The 24,963-nt window shown below is 37.8% G+C and overlaps 1 protein-coding gene across 2 annotated transcripts in view; it reads right to left on the minus strand.

Moving 5' to 3' along the window:
• Positions 1–1,076: 1,076 nt before the first annotated feature.
• Positions 1,077–24,963, minus strand: part of ANXA5 (annexin A5) — a 29,088-nt gene continuing 5,201 nt past the window's right edge. Inside the window, exons 3-13 of one of the 2 annotated variants that reach the window (XM_003816418.5) lie at positions 19,370–19,454; positions 17,761–17,855; positions 16,448–16,561; positions 14,754–14,844; positions 11,485–11,564; positions 10,963–11,019; positions 5,618–5,711; positions 4,632–4,727; positions 3,033–3,091; positions 2,683–2,805; positions 1,077–1,608 (exon numbers count right to left, since the gene is read on the minus strand). In XM_003816418.5, the coding sequence (XP_003816466.1) occupies positions 1,549–1,608; positions 2,683–2,805; positions 3,033–3,091; positions 4,632–4,727; positions 5,618–5,711; positions 10,963–11,019; positions 11,485–11,564; positions 14,754–14,844; positions 16,448–16,561; positions 17,761–17,855; positions 19,370–19,454 (954 nt within the window). In that variant the 3' untranslated portion in view covers positions 1,077–1,548. Of the gene's footprint in view, positions 2,806–3,032; positions 3,092–4,631; positions 4,728–5,617; positions 5,712–10,962; positions 11,020–11,484; positions 11,565–14,753; positions 14,845–16,447; positions 16,562–17,760; positions 17,856–19,369; positions 19,455–24,963 lie in introns of both variants that reach the window. The other variant, XM_063603889.1, reaches the window with a different exon arrangement.

Below are 24,963 nucleotides of genomic sequence, written 5' to 3' on the forward strand. Positions count from 1 at the left end.
CTTTTTTGCATGATGTTTACAATCAGCTTATCTAGTTCCACAAAAATTTGTCTCCCGATAAACTCACAGAGAGCTGGGAAGAAGGTCACTACGTAAATAAATATAGCAAATGTTTTTTGTGGATTTTTATTTTTTTAATTCTTTTATTAATAAATTTTCAGATCCAGACCTACAGAAAATATAGCAAATGTTAAAGCTCACAGGTGGATTTCTCTTAAAGTGTGACTAATAAATAATCCAGGGCTTATACTTAAAGCCAGTGGCCTATTTTCAATAACAGAACAGAATTCTTTGAAACATATCATCTTCTATATGAAAAGTATAACCAACTGATTCTCAACTTGCCTCTGCATTAAAATTGCCTATGAGGCCTCTCCAAAAAACAAAAATCCAGTATCATGTGTACACATACAGTTTTTAAGATTTCCCTGGTTATTCTGATGAGCATCAACGGTGGTGAAAAGAATATTATCACTATTTTAAAGTTTTCAAAGGAAGATTAGTTCATTTTATTTAAAAAAGCTTATTAATGGCAATTACTTGGCTTTAAAAAAAAATGCAACCAGAAGGGCATAAGTACAAAAAGAAAAATGACACCAACTGAAATGGCAGTTTGAAAACAGAAAACTGAAAGGCAAATATTAGAAGAGATCGATAAACTGCTTCTTTCTAGAAAAAATTATTGTCTTTTTTATTTATCTCAAAGAAAGTGACAGATGGTAAATGGGAGGGAAGTTCACAATAGGAAAGAGGAAAGAGAAAGGTAGTACTCTGAATTTTTGCATTAAGTTTTATAATTAGCTTTTCTACTAAGCAAGTAGCACCACAAGCATTGCTTTAATAGATGCCTAAATAAACATGGTGCAAATAAACCAGAGACCCCTTCGATCTTTCCTATATTTAGGAAAAATCATATACTATGAAGGAAATTCAGTCTATGGTTTGCATTTCTTACTGCCCAAAAGACCAACTGTAAATTCAGTTCTCAACTAACACCACTGTCAATTATTAGCTTAAAAAGAGAGATCATTGTTAAAAAAATTTAATAATAAATCTAAACACACATGTACACATGATTCAGGGGGACAGAAATGTTTATTTTTCATTAATCTTTTGAATACAATCATCATAATTTTACAGGTTTAGTTTAGTTGCGAACTTGACTAATAACATTTCCAAGAGTTCACAATTTCAAGGCTAAGCTTCTGATTAAAGTATCATGGTTACAAATGTAATATAAATGGAGTTTTTAAAAAAAGGCTAAAAGCACTCTAGCCTCTTAAAATATATATATAAATGGAAAATGGCCAGGCATTAAACTTAGTAACATTAAGTACACTTTAGTACTACAGCAGTCAAAGAGATCTCCACTAGAGATCAGAAAGAAGCACCACTATTTTCTTCTATGACGTGTATGTGTTGGTCGTGAGCATGCTAGTATGAATAAGGCAATGTGTTAAGCACTGGCATACAAATGCAGCTAAAGGTGCTGAAGGAAGGCAGTGGGGCGGTGCAGGCACACAGCAGGGAGCTCTTCCCCGTGACACGTTAGTCATCTTCTCCACAGAGCAGCAGAAGAGCTTTCTTATAGTCCCCAGATGTATCTCCCTGAAACCAAATGTATTCCATTAACCTCCATGACTCACAGAAGCCATAGAAAATTTTAAAACTAAATAACTGGCAACAAATTTTATTCATAAGACTCTTCTCCCAAGTGGGTAATCTCTGTGACTTTCACATCAGGAATGTTAGGTAGGGAGTTTCCTACCAATGTAACCTCAGACACTCAGTATTCCCTCTGGTAACACAAAGAACCGGGCAACTTTAACAACTATAGTCAAATCAAGCCTTCTAGACAGAATAGTTTCTATCACTTGGTATATATCAGCTAACACGGGCAGTGCTGGGGCTGCAGGGCTGTCATGGCTCTCCCTCCGAGACAGAAGGGCAGGACATGCTTTGCATCTGCTTGTCTCACATGCAGACATGCATGATAAATTAATGTTTCAAGCTAAAAGTGCATGGGTAAACTCTCTAGTGTCCTTTGGGCCAGCCAAACCACAAACATGCTAAACTAAAAGCTTCTGCTCAATTGAAATCTTGCTTTGCACATGGTCCACATTAACCTTTATTGGAAAAAAAAAAAAAAAGTCAAAAGACTTTAAGCTAAATGTAATTATAGGCCACAGAGCACCTTGTTTTAAAAAGAACAAAAATGATACTAATACCTAGGGGCTCTTTACTCCCAATATGACCTGGTTGGCTCTTTCCTGAATTAGAAACCAGCATCAGAGATCAGGTGATAACAGACGATAAAGAAAGGAAAAGCTGATATGAGATAAAAGAAGGACTAATAAAGACAGCTGGAACTGATAAAAGACAGAAAGAACACATTATTATCATAGGCAAGGGGTTTGGTTTGTTGAGTCATCTGTTACCACTACTAAATAATGCTTCTGAGTTCACCAAGAGCCTCAGCCACATCAATACCCATGCTTTCACTTGGGAGCCATCATCTCTACTTCAGGAAACATTATGCTAAGCTTTTTAACTCATTGCTCTAATCGTGTCACTAAAATTTTAAACTTAACACAAGAATCAGGTTCTCTTATCCTTGTCTTTCACGCAACATACCAGTCTGCTTTGGATTCCCAAACATAATTTAAAGAAAGGTTCTACTACCTTAATCATGGAATAAAGAGAGGTGGCAAAATTCTTCCTAAACTCCTTCCTGATGTTAAACAGATCAATCTCACTCCTGGAAACCATGACTCTGATGAGGGTATGATCATCTGTCCCAGCTCCCTTTAAAAAAAAAAAAAGAGAGAGGCAAAATGCTTAAAAACTTCAAACATAGGATCAAATGCTCCCGGGTGCGGGTGAATCAATAAGGTATAACAATTTAGTAGAACTGGGTTGAATGTTATAAGGGAAAAATTCCCAAGGTCTATCATCTGAAACATAAACAAAAATGAAGAATAATAATTAGAAAGAGAAATGTATTAGATAGAAGGTTCATGGTCTCCACTTACCTTCATAGCATAATAGAGGGTCTCTGCAAGGTAGGCAGGTATACTTCGAATAGATTTCACTAAGAAAATAAACAATACAATGGTCAAATGCTATTTTGATATGTAAAGGATTAAGTAATTAAAAATCAAGTGCTGCTTCCTGCTTATAGCTCTACTTCTATAAAAACACAAAAGTACCAGAGGCTAAAGAGCTGTAAGCTAATCTGATTTCCTCACTCACCAAGTATTTTATTAGACACTGGCTTGGGTTTTCCTTGGAGTTCTGAGGTCTGCATAGAAAGGCATGGAGAATAAGGGCAGAGGTTCTTCTATGCCCCTTGGTTCTGTGAAGACTTTTTGGATACTGCAGTTTGGGCAGCCTGGATTGTTATCATAATATTACAACATTCTTCATCACCAATAAATTATACAAATCCCTTGGAAGTTTTCATTCCAAGACATTCAAGCAAATAATACAAGATTACTATACTATCTAATTTTTTTAAACTCTTGGGTGATCTTCCCATACTCTCTACATATTCTTTAATATCAATGATTCACACAGAGCAGCATGAGATTTATCCATTTCAGTACAAAAACAGATAAATCAATATCAGAAAGGATCTCTTCTCTGAACATGTACATGTTGAATGTAGGTTGGGGCTGCTCAGACCTCAGTCTGCTTAGCTTCAGAAAATCTATCGTGAAAATTCCTTAATATACAAAAATAATCCTTGCATGTGGAGATTTCTTAATTCTCCCTTTTCTAAGTCTTAAGAAAAACAGCCACCAGTAACTGAAAATGTCTTAATTTGTATGCGTATTCTAATTATGAAGGACCTGTCTAAAAGCTTTCTGGTAAAAGTACATTAACTGTGTACTCAAGTGAAAGGCTACTTTTAGAGTTGGTTCATGCACATCTTTAGCTTAGTCTCCTGAAGACAGAGAGCACAAAAGTGTGAGCTCAAGGCCAAATACTTGGAAGAAACAGCAGACAGAGGCTCACTGCAGACCCATATGAACAAAAGGACCACAGGAGACTCACAAACTAGATTCTCCCTAGCTTTGGAGTACATAATACTGCAATCAACTGCACAGATTCAGTTCTCCAATTTTTCCAGATTATTCTGAATATTTAATTAAAATAAAACTAAATTATTTAATTTGAAAACAACCATCATCACATCTTCTATTACATCAAAGATATTCTTCTTTTCTAAACCAGATGACAATTTCTTAGTCTGCCTCAAAGCTGAGAGAACAGTATTCAAAAAAATTCTAAAATTCCACAGGTATCAGAAATAATGTTTACAAGCCTCTGAGATAATGTCCACGACATTTCAGGTTTATCAATAAATAATATTTTTAATGCAGCTTCAAAATGATTTTTAAACAATTATCTTAGTATTTCCATAGGATTTAGATGAACTAACCGGACAATCCTGTATTTCCAACATTAAAATAAATTTCTGAATTGGAAATTTGGGAGTTTGCTTCCCCTAAATATCATATCAAGCTCTTCCTTTCACACCTAGGTGGTTATTTTCAGATGCAGCCTCAATTGAATAAAATGCTTTAGCTCTTACCACCAAAAATATCAATACATTGTAAATCACCTACCAACAGCAAGGAGTAGTTGCTCTAAATTGCCAGAAGTCTCGCGGTCAATGGTTTCCTCAATTTGAAATCCTGATATAGTCATGTACTTGTCAAACACTAGAAAAAATAAAAATGATTCCCTAATCATATAAGGATCACTCTTTCCAGAAAGATGGTATTTACTTTGATTAAGTAGTGTCTTACTGAACACAAATCTCCCCTTCTTCCTTGCTGACAGAACCTTGTGCTCAAAGCCTCAATGTGCCAAGCCCTAAGCAATGGATTGTAAATATACTTTGTTCACTGATTGCCAGCCCCCTTACTAGGTATAGCCAATGAGACCTAAAGGTAAATCTACTGGAGGGGATGCTGAGAAATCTCCTCACTTACAAAAAGTGATACACAGATAGGACTAGTTTACCCTTTTCTTTCCTTCCTGCTGTGAAATGGTTAAGTTTGGAGCTAGAGCAGACATCTTATGATAATGAAGAAAGAAAACCAAAACACTAGGGATAATGGAGCAAAAAGAAAAACCAGAAAGATCTCAGGTCCTGCCAAATCAACTATGGAATCCCACCTCTGGAAAAAAAGCCCAATTTTTAAAGCCACTATTAGGGTTCTCTGTCACTTGCACTAAATTCATTCCCAACTGATACCACAAGTGCTGATGACTATCCAGAGATAAGGTCCTGGGTACCAACCTCTAGGAGGAAATACGTGTAGTGAGCCACTATTCAGTGATGTGTGACTATGAGAGGAACAATCTAGAGATCTGACCTCCCTTGCCATCCTCCAATAGTGAAGAGTGGACTCAGGATCTCTAGTTTGTAAAAGCTACAACAGCAGCAAAAACAATGTTGAGATTTCTCCAGGTCACCAAAAGGAAGAAATACAAAAACTGATTCATTCTCTAAGTCCCTGCTATGTAGCAGGTATTCTGTCACACTGGCTCATGCACTTTCCAAATTTACCAATGTATCTGCCCCATACAGATTTTTTTCACTCACCCTTTCTCAAATGAGATACACTTCGTGTTCCAAAGATGGTGATAAACTTTTCTTCATCTGTCCCCCATTTAAGTTCTCCAGCCTGAAATAAAGCCTGCAAAAATTTCAAACTCAATTAATAAACTGTTCCTCCATCTCATTTCCAGGTTCTTAAACACGCTTGTTTTTTACTCCCTGAATTTTAACTCACTTGATTCATCATCTTATATTAATAGTTTTCATTTCTAATGTGTCCTACTCTGAAATTCAGCTCACTGAGTTTGGAGCAACTTTGGAGCTTGCCACTGAACTGTGCCACAGAAGATTCATGGGTCCAAGCAACAAAGCACGGCAATGGTGCAAGGTTACATGTTCCCAAAATGTCTGCCATAACCTCCAATCTTTCAGAAGCAACAGTATGGGTCAGGAGAAAGTTATGACTACCTCACTGTTGATACATCCATGTATAGACTGGGAAAGGATTTAACTGGAAGCTAAGTTGTCTGCCTTTTCTGTTTTGCTTGTTCTATAGCTGTTCAATAGCACATGAGTAAGAGTACACTTCATATTTTCTCTTTACAACTGAGATTTAACCAAGGCTAGCTATAAAATGTTTTCATATTTCCAAAGATCACAATAAATTTTTAAAAGGTTGTGGGTATAGTACAGTGCCTGGCATATAGAAGCACTCAATAAGTAGTGGTTGAATAGTTTGAGTGCCCATACTTCCTTTTTGACATGGGGAAAAAATATGCTTTCTTGTGCACATATAACTGCCTAAAAAAATAAGCTTATATACAAACATCAATATTAACTCTGAATCCACTTATTGATGTGAGAATAATTTATTAAAACCCAAAGAATCAACCTTTACAATGACTGTACTATCCTTTTATTCATTTCAAACTAAGTCTACATATTAAAGCAAGATGAATGCAATTTGCTGAGGCTGCTACTTGCAGTTGGCCTTATACCCACAAGCAGCAATCCAAATAAAGACAGGAAGTGATAATAACAGGCTTGAATATAGAAGTTTTGATCACAGTATATTTAAAAATGTAGATTATGGTGGTAAATATCTACTTTTTATTATATTTCTGGAGAATAAGAAAAAAATGAGACTCATGTATCTTTATGCTCAATTTTAAAATTAATTATTTTAATGATAAAAATGAATAATATCAATTCTGGCCATGTGAACATGCTCTTAAAACCTGAAAAGACAGTAACTCTGAAAGTCATGCATGTATCTAAACTTTAGAACTATATCATGATGACACAGACCTTTCTTAAAATAACTTTTAAAATCTAATTACAAAAACAACGCAAGTTCATTGAGAAATTTTATAAAACTAAGAAAGAACAAAAATAAGAAAATAGAAGTTGCAGGCTAGGCATAGTGGCTCATGCCTGTAATCCCAGCATTTTGGGACGCTGAGGCAGGTGGATTGCTTGAGCCCAGGAGTTCAAGACCAGCCTGGGCAACCTGTCAAAACCTGTCTCTACTAAAAATACAAAACTTATCCAGGCACGGTGGCAGATGCCTGTAATCCCAGCTACCCGGGAGGCTGTGGCAAGAGAATTGTTTGAACTCAGGAGGCAGAGGTTGCAGTGAGCCTAGATCATGGCACTGCACTCCAGCCTGGGCACGAAGGAAAGGAAAGGGGAAGAGGGAGGGGAGGGGAGGGGAGGGAGAGGGGCGGAAAGGAGAAGGGAGGGGAGGGAGAGGGAACAGGAAGGAGAAGGGAGGGGAAGGAAAGGGGAGGGGAAGGAAATGGGAGGGGAAGGAAAGGGGAAGGAAAGAAAAGGAAAAAGGAGAAAGGGGAAAGAGAAAGGAAAGAAAAGAAAAGTTGCTATTAATATCAATTTCCTGAGGGTGCTAGTTACTACTTCTGGTATGTTTCTACATCTAGATAAAATATACAAATACATTAACACCTAAATGGGTAAGGGACTCATCTTGTACAATATCACAGACATTGATGCATACACTTCTTATCAACTGTTTTAAATGCCTAGAAATGTTCTCTAGTAGGTACAGGAGTTAAGCCTGCTATATGGGAATAATTGGTGAGATGTCAGTTATTTTTACCACAATGTTTTAATTTTCTTGGGAGAATTATGTTTGGGATCAATATCTACTGTAAAACTATTATTAAGTAATCATATGCAATAATAATGATGGCTTCTTCATGTAAAACAATGATATTTAACAGTTTTGTTTTAATCTAAGTATCCTTTCTCCTAAATGAGGATGCCCAATATTCATGGATCCATCTGGATGAGGGACCCTTACACCCCTTCCCTAAGCTTTACGGTTCAGCCTGAGTACAGTTTCATAAGCCCTGGTTCACTGCAAAGGATGAGTCTTTGGAGTCAAAACAGATGTGGTCTATCTGCAAGATCTCAGATGAACTACTTAATCTCCTCTTCAGTCTCAGTGTATATAGTCATTAACGGAGATCATATAACTAAGATAATGCACTGAACAGTGTCAGGTAATGAGTAGCAAGTGCCCAGTAAAAGTAAAAAGTGCCTGATTACTTCTCCTTCTCCCTCTTTCCTCTAAGAGTTCAACTCTCCCTCCAGAGAAAGAACAAAACAAGGATTTACTGGGGAAGAAGGTAAATCTGTTTTAATGCATTAAAAATATTAAATCAATTTAACACATTAAAAATGTTAAAAAGTGGATTATCTACAAAATGTTCAGTTCCCAAGTGAATGACTCACTATGGCTTATCAAACCTCTCAAATAATAGAAATCTTCTCAGTGCCAGGTATCAGTAGAGACAAAAATGCAAAAGCTTATAAAAGAGCCCTTTAGCTGTCTCAGCTTACTCTCAATTAAGAAATCACAAATTCTCACTAGTGATAACAGTCCAGCTGCCCTTGCTACAAGGTACAAGTTGGTGTGTTCCTTTTTATAATGCCAAAAGATTATTTGTTTTCAACAGGTTTATTAATTAATAATAATACATTTGAAAGAATCAAAAATAATAGCCAGTGTAACATGTTCTGTATTGCTCCTAGTCACTGGAAGGCTAAGAAAAGCTTGGATTCCATTCAAGGGATATTTTAAAGTAACTCCATAAAGCAGTTTTCACATGTACAGTCTCACATGTACTCTCAGGGTTCTGAATGGTTATATCCACTGCATGACACGTAAGTGTCACCTATACAGCCTCAGTAATCAAAGGACCAAGAATGCAGGCATTACCTGAGAGCATGTTCAAAATCCAGACTCCCAGCCCCTGCCCAGACCCATAGAATCAGAATCTGCAATTAAAGGTCCCCAGGTGCGCCACATGCCCATCAAAGTTTGAGCAGCAGTGCTATCCAGTAAGTGCTCCAAGGACAGAAATCAATGAAAACAAGGTTAAAATGTACTGTTTTCCCCTCAGGAGCCTCGTGCTGCAGCAATGCTCTCATTACATCACCAACTATGCTGGGAAATCTGCCCTCTGCCTGTGAATTCAGGCCTCACTGCAGACATCTGAGAGGACTAGAGTTGGTTTCTTACACTGTGACCCTGAAAAGCTCCCAGAACTCCTATCCTACTCTTGACAGTAGGAATGAGAGAATCAGCACTATCTCCTAGCAAAGCCATAACCAATGCTTGGAAAGCAGTAAGATCACCTCAGTACTGAACAAAGCCCCTAAAAGGAGTACAACTCTGTAGGGTTGCTCTAGCCCTCTTCCCAAAAGAAGGTGGAATTAAGCTAGATCTATGCTTGAGTTGATATTTAATAAGCCCTTTAATGATAGAGAAAATCAGAGAAGGCACTAATACTCAAGAACACTGAATATCTTACAGTGAAATATTCTTATAGTGAAATATTAATATTCAATAACACTGACTATCTTCTAGTGAAAGAGAAAAAGCTTTGGAGTCAGACAGGCCTCGTTAGGAATTCCAACTCCACTGCTATTCAGTGGAAGCCATGGGTTTGTTTCTTTATCCATAAAAGGGAAATTGCCCCTTTCTGGTAGAGTTATGTGCTCATTCATTCATCAGTTATTTACTGAGCACCTGCTCTATGCCAGAAGCTGAGGATACAATTGAACTGACAGCTCAGGGGGCCCAGGAAGGCAGTGAAGTAAATAGGTGGCTTCCAGAGAATGTGGCAAGAACTGTGACAGGAAGCCTAGGAGGGGCTATGGTTTTCCCTGTGAGGGGCACCTAACTCTAAAGTATCTAAGCTGAAGACTGACTCTTGAAGAGGACTCAGGTGAAGCGCAGTGGGAGGGGCAAGAGGGCAGAGAGAGCATGTGAGAGAGGCTGAAGGCATAAGTAAACAAGACACAGATAACAAAGGGGCTCGTAACCCATTCAGGAACCCGGACTTTATCCTGAGGGCAATGGAACCACCAGAGTCTGAAGGGGCTGGACACAATTGACTTGCATTTTCTAAGACAGAGTGAAGCAAGAGTCAAATACTGCACAGAGAGCCCTCGGTAAACATTCAGTTCTTTTTTTCTCTCCAGCTAGACAGAGATGACAGCATTCTGAAACCACTATAAAATCAACCTACCCAAAAGAATAACCGCTCTCCTCTTTCCTGTTAGCAAAGTGAGATCGCATATCCATGGGTTGTTCCAATGGAGGAACGAATATGGCTCTTCCTTTTTCAATGATACATGACAAACAACCAAGAATTGTATATTCTCTTAATTGAAACATGTGACCAGAAAGAGGTCTATGATTGGTGGTTCTAGGAACCCAAGTAATTCCTTTATTACCAATTTCCAGTTTTCAGCTCTCATGTTTCAAATTTCCTTTCCTATATTTTAACAACTGTTTTATTAACCAGACTGAGACTTTATAGGGGTTTAAAAGTCACTTAAGAGGAAATTTTCATTTGGAGTCACTAAAAAGCAGCTGACAGAAGACCAATCCTACTTAAAATTCTGTCGAAGGAAATGCAGAGAAATTTCCTAATACCAAAATAACTTGTCATCTCTTATGTAATTAAACACCACTTACTGTTAAATACTTTATTCTTTCTTCTTTATCTTCTCCTGCTAAGAGACCCACTGCATAATTGGCAGTGGAAGTAATAACACCTGTTTTTTGGTAAAATTCTCTGTTTTGTGAATGTTCAATAATCACAAAAAAAAAAAAAACATGTCTAGTTGGAACTCACTATATAATTTATTTTATTTCGTTTCAGCTTTAAGGTAAAATATTTTGCTGACCAGGTCAGAATAAGAAAAAGCTACTTATGTAGGTCTTATGCTATGTAAATAACCCATTAACAAGATTATCACTAGAAGCTATTACAACATACATTGTGATTTTTCATTACCATGAATTATTTCTTCATTTCTACAGCATAATAAAGTCATCGTATCCTGGTGTCACTCACCTGAGCATCTTGTTCAACTTGAGCTTCATCAATTCCAGCATCAGGGTCTCTGTTAGCCTATGAGAGGTAATATGTCACATTATTGAACTATAGAGCATTCTCATTCAAAAGGAAAAATGGTTCCACCTGATGGTTATTCAAAACACTCTTTCTCTAGGAATAAAATGCTTTTATTAAGATCAATCCTGCACTATTTCACATTATCATCACCCAGCACTGTCCAAAACCAATAATGACCCTACTGATTTTAAATTCTATGAAAGAACAAGATACTGCTATCATTCTATGAAAGGAACAAGATACTACTATCTAAAACAAATGTATGAGTTAGCTGTTAAGAATTTAGACCAGATATTCTGAAACACAAACAAGCACAGGCAACATACAGCCAGAATCATCGCAGTAAGAATCAGCAAGTACCACAAATTATTAAAAGAATTTTAAGTGACCTTACTTAACTAGATTCAGCCCAGTCCAACTTCAGGCTTTTTAATCAAACTGTAATTAATCTCCACGCAATACCTGAAGGAGAACCACCAACATCCGCTGGTAGTACCCTGAAGTGTCCCCCACCACGTCATCTTCCAGGCTTGAGCCATATTCTGCAACAAAATAATTTCATACTTATTTACATCTTCTTTCAACTAGAAAAGTAATCTTGCCCCATTAATCAAATGAAAGTGATGTAAAAGAAGAAATAATTATATTTGGTTAACATAAATTCCCTCTATTCCATCTCTGAATGCTCTAAGCAAATGCTTTCAGTGAGTGGTTGGACAAAAATGAATTAAAGTCTCCCAAAGGCACTCAATTCAAACTTAAATCAAGACTCAGCCATTTAGAAATTCTCTCGACCAATGTAGTCATTAATCTATAGATACATGATGGTACTGGAAAGTCTCCAAAACACAATCAATCATAAGCTTAAACTCTGTTTTGCTTTCTTTCAAATCTTTTATATGGTTAGCTTCCAAATGTCTTCTATCTCTAATATTCTGAGATTTATTTCTTTGGGCCTGGCCATCACTCCCCCTAATAAGGTATTTTTCCTCTGCAGAAATAAAGTTAACTCTTGAGAGACAGCAATGATATTTTAAAGTAGGCCCCCCTCCCACCTCTATTTCCAGCTGCTCAATGTAAGCCCATATAAAAGGGGAGAACTGGGATCTACAAGAGTCTACAAGTCTTTCTCACTACTCTCAAACAGTTGCTATTAAAGGAAAGGAGGCCTTACTCTAAGGTATTTAAATATTTAATTATTATGCGAAAGCAAACGAACTTTAAAAGCCTGAAAATTCTATTTTAAAAGGCCCAGAAGAGTTATGTGTTTATTTCAACAAGTTACCCAAATACAAAACCTTGTAGGAATCTTTAATTCTTTCTTCTACACCAACACCTGTAAATATTAACCATTAAATCCTATCACATGTTTCTCCTGTCCCTGATTTATCCTCCTCACACTCTCACTCACCTAGGTTGGGCCACAATTCCTAAATACCTAGCTTACCTCCCACACACATAACTATCCAATTAGCCTCTCAATTCCAATCTCCTTCCTCCCTCAATTGTTCCTTCAGCACTCCACTGCTCATTCAGGAATTTACAGTGCCTGTGAATTAAGTCCAAATTCCTAATCCAGTCACGCAAAACCATCTATATCTGAGCCTACCCTCGCTTGTTCCATTTACCTCCCACAATGGACATGCACACATCCTCCACAGCAGCCAGGCCCTCTCCGTCCCTCAATATACTCTCCACAGTCCAGTCTCCATGCCATTAAAGACAGGCAGTACCTCACCCAAAAATATCTTTTCTACCTACTCAAAATGCACCTAGTCTTTTTTTCCCAGTTTTATTGAGTTATGGTGGACAAATAAAAATTGTATATTTTTAAGGTATACACCATGATGTTTTCATATATGTGTACGTTGTGAAATGATTACCACAATCAAGCTAATCAGCATATCCATCACTTCATATAGTCTGTATTTTTGTGTGTGGTGAGGACATTTAAAATATACTCTATTCACAAATTTCAAGCATATAATAGTTATACTTTCACTATAGTCACCACGCGGTACATGAGATCCCCAGAACTTATTCATCCTGCCTAACTAAAATCGTGTATGCTTTGACCAATATTTCACCAGTCCCTTCTCCCATTCACCCCGCCCCTATACCCTAGCAAACAGTTTTACTATCTGTTTCTATGAGTTCAATTTTTTTAGATTCAACATAAGAAGTGAGATCATGCATAGCTTATGCCTTCTGCCTAGCTTATTTCACTTTGCATTATGTCCTCCACGTTTATCCATGATGTTGAAATGACAGGATTTCCCCTCTTTAAGACTGAATAGTACTCCTGTGTGTGTGTGTCTGTGTTTGTGTGTGTGTGTACATATTCTTTATCTATTCATCTGTCAATGGACACTTTGTAAACCCACCTAGTCTTGAAACTCTGCTGCATGTGTGATTTGTACCATGAAGCCTCCCTAACATCCAAAGCTATGATGACCTCTCTCTTCTGAATGCATTATTGCATTTAACATTATTGGTATTTTACTTTAGTTTGAATTTTATTATCCTTTAAATATTGCAGTCATTCTGTCATGTCACCCACTGAGGAGACTGCACACAAACTGCTTGAGGACAGGAGCTGTGTTATGCACACCTTTTGTCACTCATGACAGCCTGTTAACACACTGCCAGACACATAGCCAGTGCTCAATTACACGGCTGAGTAGGACAGACCACACAGTTATTACCCCCTTTGAGCACACCATTTGTAATCCAGTAGCACAAAGGCTCTCATCAACGTCAACATCCCCAGAAAGAGATCTTTGAATAGTACATCAAATAAAGTTCAAAGTTGAGATACATGTATCACTTCTGCCTTAGCGGTTGGGAACTTACTGCCTATAAAAAGAGAAGCAGGAAAGAGAGATTCAGCCCTTTAGAAAGGTAATTATACAGTTGCTCTAAATAATTTTTTGCTGTTTTGATTTGCTGTTTTGACTTGCTGGGTTAACAAAGCCATTTCTAAGATTAACAAACTAATGGCAAGATACAGCCCCTAGCAAAAGACACTAGGCTTGGAGTCTGTTGACTGAGCTGAGAAACTGGATAGTCTGACCCTCCTCAGTCAGGCAGGAGAAAGAGTTGGCTACAAGAAATCTGGTAAGAAAAGGACTCTCTACCTCTACTTTTTATTTCATTTTCTTGATTCTATTCATGAGACATATTTTAGGCTGAAATGCAGATTTCTGTTCATGAAAAAGACACACTAAAAAGCAAAATCAAAATGCAGAATATTTTATTCAAGCACTGCCATTAGCTAAGACAACATACATTTACTCGAATGTACTTTATCAACTCTGATGTGGGAAAGGGTTTAGGTTTCTCTTCCAAAGTTCCAAAAGTACTTTTTATATAACTCCTAAATTTTGCTAGCATAAAGCTAAATATTTTTAAAGGAGGAAAAACCATTTTTACCTTAATGTTAACATAAAGACAACCTGTATATCCCTACACTAATTGCAAATCCTATGCAAAAGTAAACTCCATCTTCAGCAGTAGCTTCTTATAAAATATGAAAATAGTAGAGGATAACAAGGCAGTCTTTTCCTTACTGAAGGAGAAAAATAGCTTGAACTGCAGGTCATTCATTCATTCATTCATTCAACCATCATTTACTGCGTGCCTCCCATACCTACAAAGGACTGCATTCAAATCACATAAATGAAGGAAGTGATAGTAGAGGTGAAGTCAAAATATAACTCACAAACGTTTACCTTCTTCATAAACTTGTTTGATGGCTCTCAGTTCTTCAGGTGTCCTTGAAGCAATAATTTCTGTCAGTACTTTTTCATTTGTTCCAGCTCCCTGTTTGGAGATTTTAATAGAGAAAACATGTCAATAAGATTAAAAAGAAAGTTATTAAAAGAAAGTTATAGATGTTACCCAAATTGCATAGTTATATAAATATTATCCAGTATAACATGGATTTCTTTGTATATGAGTTCTATTAGTTATAGAAATAACAAGTTTTAAATGATTTTCTCTCCAAAGACCATTTTATTCTTTTTGCCTAATGGAAAACAATGTTTATCATGTGTATGTGTGTATATATGTGTACGTATACATAACCAGTTACATAAATTTGTAACTTTTAATTTGATCAGTTAATTCTAGCTTAAAAGTAAAACATTTTCATGAAACATGAAGTAATTTTTTAAAAACCGAAAGAGTAAAAATGAAAACTTCACGTAAATGTACATGGAAGAGCACTGATACTTAATAAGCATCTCAAAAGATAGACCCCTGACCCCCAAGTTAAGTGCTGTGAAGTCACAGGAAAATTCTACATCAAAGGTAACAATAAATATAGCAATACTTAATTATTAGGAATTAGAACAGTATAAAGGAATTGGGACTTGCTTTCTGGACTTTTGAAAAATCATTTTAGTTGGCTTTCCTTTTTCTGCTTTTAAAAATCACATCTACTTGATTAAACTAAGAGATGCAACGATATAGCTGAACTTAATTTTTTTTAAAAGATAGTATATTGAAGCCTTATTTTCTTTATATTTCTATTTTTTGCCAAAAATCAAGCACTGAAAAACCTAGAGTTCATTCTCTGGCAGAATTTCAACTACTGCTGACATTTCAGAAGTACTTAGCAAAAAAAGTGCTTTTCTCAATAACCTCAGATTTTTGTTTATTCCAAAAGAATCACCATAGGAAAATGAAGAGACTGAGCACAAACCAGCTCCTATCAGGATGACCCTTCTCCTCTCTCCACTCCATCAGTAAGAATCCCTGAGAAACATTATTTCCTTGTTAAATCTCAATGTGCCCATTCAAAATCTAACAGCTAACAACTGAACTACTTCCTGTCCCATGAGCCTAAACAAATGTGTCAATGCCTTCATATTTATACAACATTCCAAACACCAGTCAAGGGAATCCATATTTAATTTTTGCTGCAACTGAAATTATAGCGAGTTTACCAGCTACTTCATTTTAGTGTTTAGAGGGGCAGGAAAGAAGGAAAGAGTATGAGAAAATATTTATATTGAAAATTCTCTCTGAAGCTTTACCTTTTAACCTAAAATGATGAGCAATATTATGGTTCCCTAATCAGGCAATTTTCTACTGAAAAAGATAAAATAGCTCATCTGTAATATTTTTTAAACATCCTCAAAATCAGAAGACAGGCATGAAAATAAAATACAAAAAGCTATAAAAATATGAAAATTTTAAATAGCCCAGTATTATTGAGTTTAAATCTACAAAAAGATGAAATGACACACGTGTAATTTTCTCCCTCCTTTACTGCTTATTGCCTCCCAGTTTTGTCTTCCAAGCAACTCTCACTGAAATAATCAGATAAAATTTTTAAAATATAACAAATAAGAGGAAGTAATTACCAAAACAAAATAATACTATTTATGACAAGAATGTTCCTTTCACTCATCCTTTTTACCTTCAAGGCATGTTTCAGTTCATAAGCATCATAAAGCCGAGAGGGTTTCATCAGAGCCACAATTAATTTTTCAAATTTTCCAGTTAGTTCTGATTTCAGGTCATCCAGAAGATCCTAACCCACAGAAAATACAAATTTGTTAACCAGCAGAAATTGTAATAAGATTCTTCTTAAATATGAATGACAGTCCTTTGCTCTAATGAATTCTTTATGTTGCTGTCTCCAAGTAGAAGGCCCATGAGCTAAACAAAACCCCATAACCTTGAATAACATACTTTTAACCTGTGACCAAAATCTTAAACTAAAGCAAACCCACTTATACGTCAAGATATTTGTTTCTAAAAGATGTTTTTCTTAACTTGAAAAAAAAGAATACCTTTAAAAGTAGTCTAAAAATATTTTATAAAAATACTATTCTGAGAAACATATCTTCTTTTTAATTTCAAAAAATAATCATATAATGAAGTTTACAAAGGACAACATTTAGTCTCTCATACCCAAACATAATAATTTTTTCTTTTCTCTCAATATGTAATAACATTCAAACACATAACAGATTATAGTCATTGTTATGACTCCTGACCACTGGGAGATATCTGTTCCTATGGGGAAATTGTGCATGTAATTATGAAAAAATTATGTAATTGTGAAAAAAAAAACACAGTATTTCCTACCTATAAGTTTCAGCATACCACACAACTAAAAATGGTGTTTAGAATACTTTCTTTTTTGCTTTGCATTTGTTTCCTTAGTTAAGTGACATAAGTTTTCAGAATAACAAGACTACATTTAAGTTTTCCATGCATGCACTAATTCATTTAAATTTAAATAATTCAAATAATTCATTTAAATAATTCAAATAAATTTTTTTGAATTATTAACCAAATAAAAGCATTTAAATCAACTAATTAAAAACCCATTAGTTAAAATCATGACAAAAGGAACCAAGACTGTGACTGTGTTAAAACAAAACATATTTTAATACAGGCTTACACCTAGAAAACGGATAGTAAGACATCCATGTGAACGTTGAGTGGGAAACACAGAGGAAAAGAAGAGAGACAGTTCTCACCACAGGATCTTTTGGCACCTCTACAGCATTAGGCAAGGAAAAACAATTACGTGAGGATAAGCTGGGTGAGCACTGTATCCTAAGAGCTGATAATTTAGAGGAGAGTGGAAAAGAAACAGAAGTGGGGAAGTCGGAATCACAAAATAAATGATGCTTACAAAAGAATATCAGTATATTCCAAACTAGTCTTATAACTGATAGCTGTTCTCCCATTCTCTCTTGGGATGAAGCGTGGTCTTACCCTGCCAAACAGAGTCTTAAAAGCTGCAGAGATTTCCTGGCGCTGAGCATTACTTCGGGATGTCAACAGAGTCAGGATGCTCTCCTCATCTGTGCCTGCAATTTATGGTTAACAATTACATTTTGGCTCCTACATGCGTACTCTCCCAACGATCTTGGCAACTCGCTTCCCAGTCACCTTATTTCCTTGCCTCTCCCTATGCGAATATAAAATATATTTTATGGCCGGCGCAGTGGCTCACATCTGTAATCCTAGCTCTTTGGGAGGCCAAGATGGGAGGATTGCTTGAGGCCAGGAGTTCAAGACCTGCCTGGTCAACATAGCGAGACCCCTATCTCTTAGAAAAAAAAAAAATAATATATATATATATATATATACACACACACACACATATATATACACACACACACACGCAAACACACACACATATATATAAATGTTTTATTAAACAGTTTATTAAAAATTTACAATACATAAAATGTTACGTTTCCAATATATTCTACCCCCCTATTCCCAACCTATTGTGAAGTAGATGGAAAAATACTCCTGCCTTTTAAAAAACTTAGTGCACCTAGTTTTTTAAAAACACACAAATAAGTATGAGCTAAGGCAAAATGTGACAAGTGCCTCAGGGGAGATCTAGGTGTTAAATGGGACTCAAAGAAGGGTCTCCTAGCTGATAGGAGGTGGAAGGGAGTCTTGGAGAATGATTCATGGAGAAGGTGACACCCACAAGTATTGAAGGATGGAAGGATTGTGAAAGGCAGTGACGAAAGGAAGGACAGCTTTTAGAATGAGAGAAAAGCTCAGCAGTGGGGAAATACAGGGCTTTCATAAACAGCAGATAAGCCAGGATGGTTGGGTCTGAGAACACATTAAACAGTAATGGGAGATGAGTCTGAAAAGGTGGGCTGGACACAGTGGAAGGACTTGTGGGGCCAGAAAGCACATGAACAGTAGTACAAAAGGAGCCTGAGCACAGGAGATCAGGGACACATGGAAATCCTTGAGATGAGAGGTTTTTAAATGACTAGAAAAGAGGCTGGGGAAAGAGAAGAGACTAGCAGAATGAGAATGGGATATCTGATTGGTAACAGAGCTGCACAGCTGCTCACCTGCAGGGATGGCTGCCTTATCGACTCGGGCCTCTACCACACAGGTGAGGGTGACGAGCTCAAAAGCACAGAGGCTGAATTTAACTGCCTGTTCAGTTCTAGAGACTGAATATTAGGGATGGTTTATAGCAAGCTTGTCCAACCCATGGCCTGCAAGCCACATGTGGCCCAGGACAGCTCTGAATGCAGCCTAACACAAACTCATAAACTTTCTGAAAACATTATGAAATTTTTTTGCTTTTTTTTTTTTTAGCTCATCAGCTATCATTATTGTTAGTGTATTTTATGTGTGGCCCAAGACAATTCTTCCAATGTGGCCCAGAAAAGCCAAAAGACTGGACACTCTGGTTTATAGTATTATTTTGTTATCTTAACATATCTCTTCTCCTACAGATTTCAGATCAAAATATTCTACAATTATTCTTACTGTAATTAATGACTTGTTTGGAAAAACAAATATCACATTTGCTTTAGAAAGAGGAAGCTACATTTACCCAAGCCTTTCATGGCCTTCCGAAGAGTTTCTGCATCAGCCCGCTCATCAAATCCAGGGAAGTCAGTCACAGTGCCTCTGAGAACCTAATTCAGGAAACACAGTGGTATTATTCATATCATGACTAATATGACAAAGTAAATAACACAAACAGGAAGCCGCTTGCTATATATCATATTCAGTCATTAAATAAATTTACCATTTGATAAGATTTGTGACCCCTTTTGAACTGGGAAGGGAACCATTTACAATGGGAATTGGCATGGCCAATTCAGCACAGAAGCTATCCTGATCACCTGTAATACCATCAGTGGGAAGGCTGGCTCCCTCTTCTCTGTGATGAAACCCCACCAACACCTCCTGGTTCACAGAGGGCACGTCTTTGCAGGTTCCCTTCCCATTAAGTCTCACACCATTTTGATCTACAAGCATACTGAGCCCGCATTAAATCTTAATACCCTATCCTGAGTACTCAATTCTAAGCAGTGCTCTTGTTACGTGCCTTTTGATCTAAGTCCTGTTTCTGTATACTTACTTAGGGACTTTACGATAATCCAGCAAAGCCTGAAATGATCGTTCATGTGCCAGAGGAATACAAATCTTTGAATTTAGAACTTTATAAAGGTGTATTGGAAGACATTCTTCATAAAGCTTCCTGTTACACATTACTTTATCATATATATACACTGCTTTTAATAACCAAAATATCTTCATATTTCAAAAAAAATTAGTGATATCGGCTGGGTGCAGTGGCTCACGCCTGTAATCCCAACACTTTGGGAGGCCGAGGCAGGCGGATCACAAGGTCAGGAGTTCGAGACCATCCTGGCTAACATGTTGAAACCCCATCTCTAATAAAAAAATTAGCCGGGCGTGGTGGCAAGCACCTGTAGTCCCAGCTGCTTGGGAGGCTGAGGCAGGAGAATGGCGTGAACCTGGGAGGCAGAGCTTGCAGTGAGCCAAGATCGCGCCACTGCACTCCAGCCGAGGTGACAGAGTGAGACTCTGTCTCACAAAAAAAAAAAAAAGTTAGTGATATCATTAGATCCTGAGAGTCATAAGGCTTTATTAATACTGAGACATAAATGTTTATCTTATGCTAAATGGAGGCTCCCAGAATTTACTTTACCAATAAATGTTTTTACATTCCCTCAAAACTCCTGCTTAGGTACCATCTAAACTGAGAAACAAACAGCTAAAAGGACTGTAAAGCTAGCCTGGTTTACAATCTTACATGTCTTATTATAAATGCACAAAAGCACAGTCACCAAAAAGGAGGAAAGTTTCTTTTCCATCTTAGCCTCCAATTGTTGCATATGCCAACAATAACATAATACTAATCAAATTTTAAAAGATGACAACAGAGAGAGATAGCCATGGTGAAGAACTTCCCCAGGGCATAGTGTCAAAGGTCAGTTCAGTGGCCTTCTCTCTTTTGTGGCACTAAATTAGGCTTCCTGAAAAAGTGGCACTCATGGATCCAGGAGATAGTGACAAAGACTCTCCCTTTGTCCACACTTTGAAGAGGCTCCCCTGAGCCCTCTTCTCAACTAGTCCTTGTCATTGGGCCTCCTTTGCCTGCCTAGCAAGAAGCTTGCTAAGTCAGTTTAAGGAGGATACCCCTACTTTTGGTATCTGATCACCCTCTGTTATGAACTGAATATCTGTGTCCCCTCAAAATTCATATGTTGAAACCCTACCCCACCACATGACGGTAAATAGGAGGTAGAGCCTTTGCGAGATAATTAGAATTAGATGAAGTCATGAAAGCAGGGCCCCCAAAATGAGATCAGCATCCTTGTAAGAATCCGGAGACAGCTTGCTTCTCTCTGCTCTGTCATGTTAGGCTACAATAATGTCTAGAAGAGAGCCCTCACCACACCCAACCATGCTGGCACCCTGAGACTTCCAGTCACCAAAACTTTGAGAAATGAATTTCTTTCTTTATAAGCCACCCAGTCTATAGTATTCTGTTACAGCAGCCCAATGAACTAAGGCACCCTCTATATCTGATCAATTTCTTCATCCCGTCCCCCAACATCTGATCATCCTGGCCTGCCTTCAGCAAGAATCCTATTAAGTCAGTTTAGCACGAGTCCCCCTAACTTGATGTTTCCTGTTAGTAACTTTCCATGCACTGACCTCACTCTGCTATAAATCCCCAATTGTCTTCACTGTATTCAGAGTTGAACCTAATCTCTCTCCCCTGTGGTAATAATCATGACTTACATTGTAGTATTCTTGACTGAGGTCTTCCTTACCACCAGAATAACTTTTTCTTCAACAGTAGTCTTTACCCTTGTTCAAGAAGAGAAGACACACTGTTCTTTCCTCTGAACAGGGTCAGCTATGAGAGAACTTATCAGAAAACCTGACCTCATGAAGCCCCACATGACCTTAACTCCTAAGTCAAGTGGTATGATCATGAGGCCAAAAGAATATAATTCAAGAGAAAAAGAGGTGTTTCCAGGTTGATGTCCCAGCCCCAGGTTGTTGAAAGCACCACTGGCAGCAGCTTTCACTCCCTCTGTGCCTCAGCTAAACAAGGGACTGTGGCCAACTAGGAAAAGGGGAAGGGGAGCCTCTCTCCCATCTGTCTCGTGGAGAGGTTATGAAACTAAGCCAGAGCTGTTCATTCCACCAAGAGGGAAATCCACCCACAGCCAGGCTAGTCTCCATTTCCACCCCATCTAAGGAGCACAGATACATAAAGACCAATAGATTCCCTGCCATTCATTCGATACCTTAATCCATATGAAACTGAATGGTTGAATACTGACAACTTCATAAAAGGAGTTATAGTTTACAAGAGAAATTGATAAGATTTGAGAAGATGATGCTCAAAATTAGCCTGTGTTAGGAAAGTTCTTTCTCTCAGATCAAGTTACAGCTTCTCTTTAATGAGACCACTTCAAATTGATCAGTATCATTGTAAAAATGAATAAACTCTTCAAGTTTTCTTAATGTGAGAACTTAGGACTTAGGACGTAGAACTTAGAACTTAGAACTTAGGGGCATTCGCCCCTTGCAGTTCATCTGTCTTTTTACTCATTGACTCACCATCTTTTGAATGTCTCCCCCGTCCAAAGTATTATACTAACTACTAGTTAAAAGTCAGGATCCCTCAAGTTAAGTATGAAATGACAGGCATATAACTAATCAAGTGCAGTAGAATATGTACACACAGAGGCTGGATTAGGGCAATGTGAGCACATTTGAGAGGACTATATTGGGAAGTGTGAAAAGAGAAAAAATTCGGAAAAAAATTCCAGTCTTGAAAGTTGCCTGTGAATTTGCCAGGCCAATCTTGGTACTTTGGCTAAAGAGTTAAGTATTTCAGCAGACTGGAACAAGCAGTAAGGTTGAAACAAAAACAAGGGAAAGGTCACAGTGAAGGGAGGGGAAGGGCATAAAAGCCATGCTAAAATGTGCAGACCTCATCCTGTAGGCAACAGGAAGCCACTGGAGGACACTCAGGCAGGGAAGAACAATGTCAACTCTGCACAGCAAGATGGAACCGACTGTGCAAGAGTGACAAGAAGACTGCTTAGAAACTAACAACACAAAGAAGGAAAGGAAGACCTAAACAAAGGCAGGGACAGAAACAGGCCCCAGGTAGACAGGAACTACTTAGGGTGATTCTGTTTTTTGGATGAGAAAGAGGATGGCTGACTTTGCATTTCTCCATAGTAGGCTTGTGAGTTGTCAGCATACGCCGGTAGTAGCTGGAGGGGGCCACCACGCAAGACAATATTAATGGGGTGGAAAGAGCCAGAGGAGAAGAAAAGGGAAGGTGACCTACAATCAGAGTGGCAGCTAGTATCTGCTGAGTGCAGCAATGCACCAGGCACTGTGCACAGAGCTTCATATAGATCATCTCAGGGAAATCCCATCTTACAGACAAAGAAACATACTGGCTCAGAAAGGTTTTAGCAAGTGAGTCACCCAAATGACCATCAAACAAGCAAGTAGCAGAGATGGGACTTGAAGCCACAGGACCTTGGCTCCTGGGCTCTTACCCATGAAGCTACACTGTACTCCTAAAGGCAAGAAGAAAATCCAAGGAGGGTGATGGCATGGAAGCTGAAGGAGGCAAATGTTCCAAGAGGAAAGAAAGAGGAGGCAGTGTCCAATACCACAGGAAGTCAAGGAAGAGCTAAGAGTGAAAGGGTCCACTGGATTTGGTAACTAGGAGATCTTTGGTGGTGTTTAACAGTCTGGCTATAGGACACTCAGGAATGAATTGAGGGAAAGATGGTCTCAATGAAACAACAGTTTGCAAAGCAGGCTTTTAAAAACACAGTTAAGAGAAAAAAAAAAAGGCTTGATAAGGTTTGTAGGCTATGAAGAAACTTCTGGAGAGACAGAGAGGTGAAAAACAGGGAGAGGTTAGAAACAGAAGAGACATGAGGAATTTGCCTAAAGAAAAAAGATATCTGACACCAGAGACTGAAGGAAATTAGGTGAAAGATGAATGGAAGAAAAGCATCTTAAAAATCTCACCTACTAAGCATGAAGAAACAACTGCTAGTCCTCTTTTTGAGAGCTTTCTAGAAATTGTGAAACACTTTTGCTACATTCCATACAGTCAGAGTCATCCACTAAGGATAGCAAAGCCACGTAGCGGTATTAAGAGACCAGATGTGAATCAGAGAAATGAGTAAGAAGGGCAGAACCCTTGTTTGGACATCCTGTGCAAACCCCATCACTGCCCACACAAAACTGTCTGCAAATGTGACTTTAAATGACTCATTCAAGAGGGCTTCCCCTGTTTCCTGGAGTCCCCACACTTTACCCAGATTAATGCCAACTCTTAAGTAGGTACTGTTCCCTCACCCATTCACCCATCCTCAGTTCATCCTCAATTCCCTTTATCTGCTACCACCAATGCCTTACGAAGAGAATTATAATATATTCTTAGATAATACTTGGCCAAAATATACAATTCACTCTTTTAATTCTCACCTTCAAAAATATCCATTCTTTAGGTCTATAATTTTGTTGGCTTTTTTTTTCTCTAAATGAAAAAGTTCTTTACCTGCAAGGACTAGGTATGCCAAAAAAAAATGAATAAGACCAACCAAACAACAAGGGAAGGGTAGCTTTTCTAGACACAGAACTTAGACATAAATAACAATTTCAAGTTTAAAGATGAGAAAGTATTCACCTGTCCGGAACATTTTAAATAAAGCCTTCCTGAAGACACAGAAAAGGACTAAACTCTCTTTGTTCTCCAGTTCCATATAATCAATATTTACTCAAATACCGCACCCCCCCACCACCTCCAGCATTCCACGTAATATTAACTAGAAGCTGGAAATCATGAAGCAAACCACAAGCTGAGCAACTGCTAAGCCGCTATGCAGTGATTTTTAAGGGTGGTTCTTCTGAGGCCCAGGTTTCCAAAGACCTTGGAGCCACTCCAAAAAACAGTAAGCTGGGAAGACAATTGCCTCCCCACTCCATGTACGTACACTAGGGCCCTACCTTATGTACGTATTAGAGGCCCGTTAATATTTCCTGCAATAATGGTTCCCGCTAATGAGAAAATAAATTATTTATCACTGTACTAAGAAAAAAATAAGAAGGGCATAA

This window comes from Pan paniscus, chromosome 3, assembly GCF_029289425.2.
Source record: "Pan paniscus chromosome 3, NHGRI_mPanPan1-v2.0_pri, whole genome shotgun sequence".
Taxonomy (NCBI): domain Eukaryota; kingdom Metazoa; phylum Chordata; class Mammalia; order Primates; family Hominidae; genus Pan; species Pan paniscus.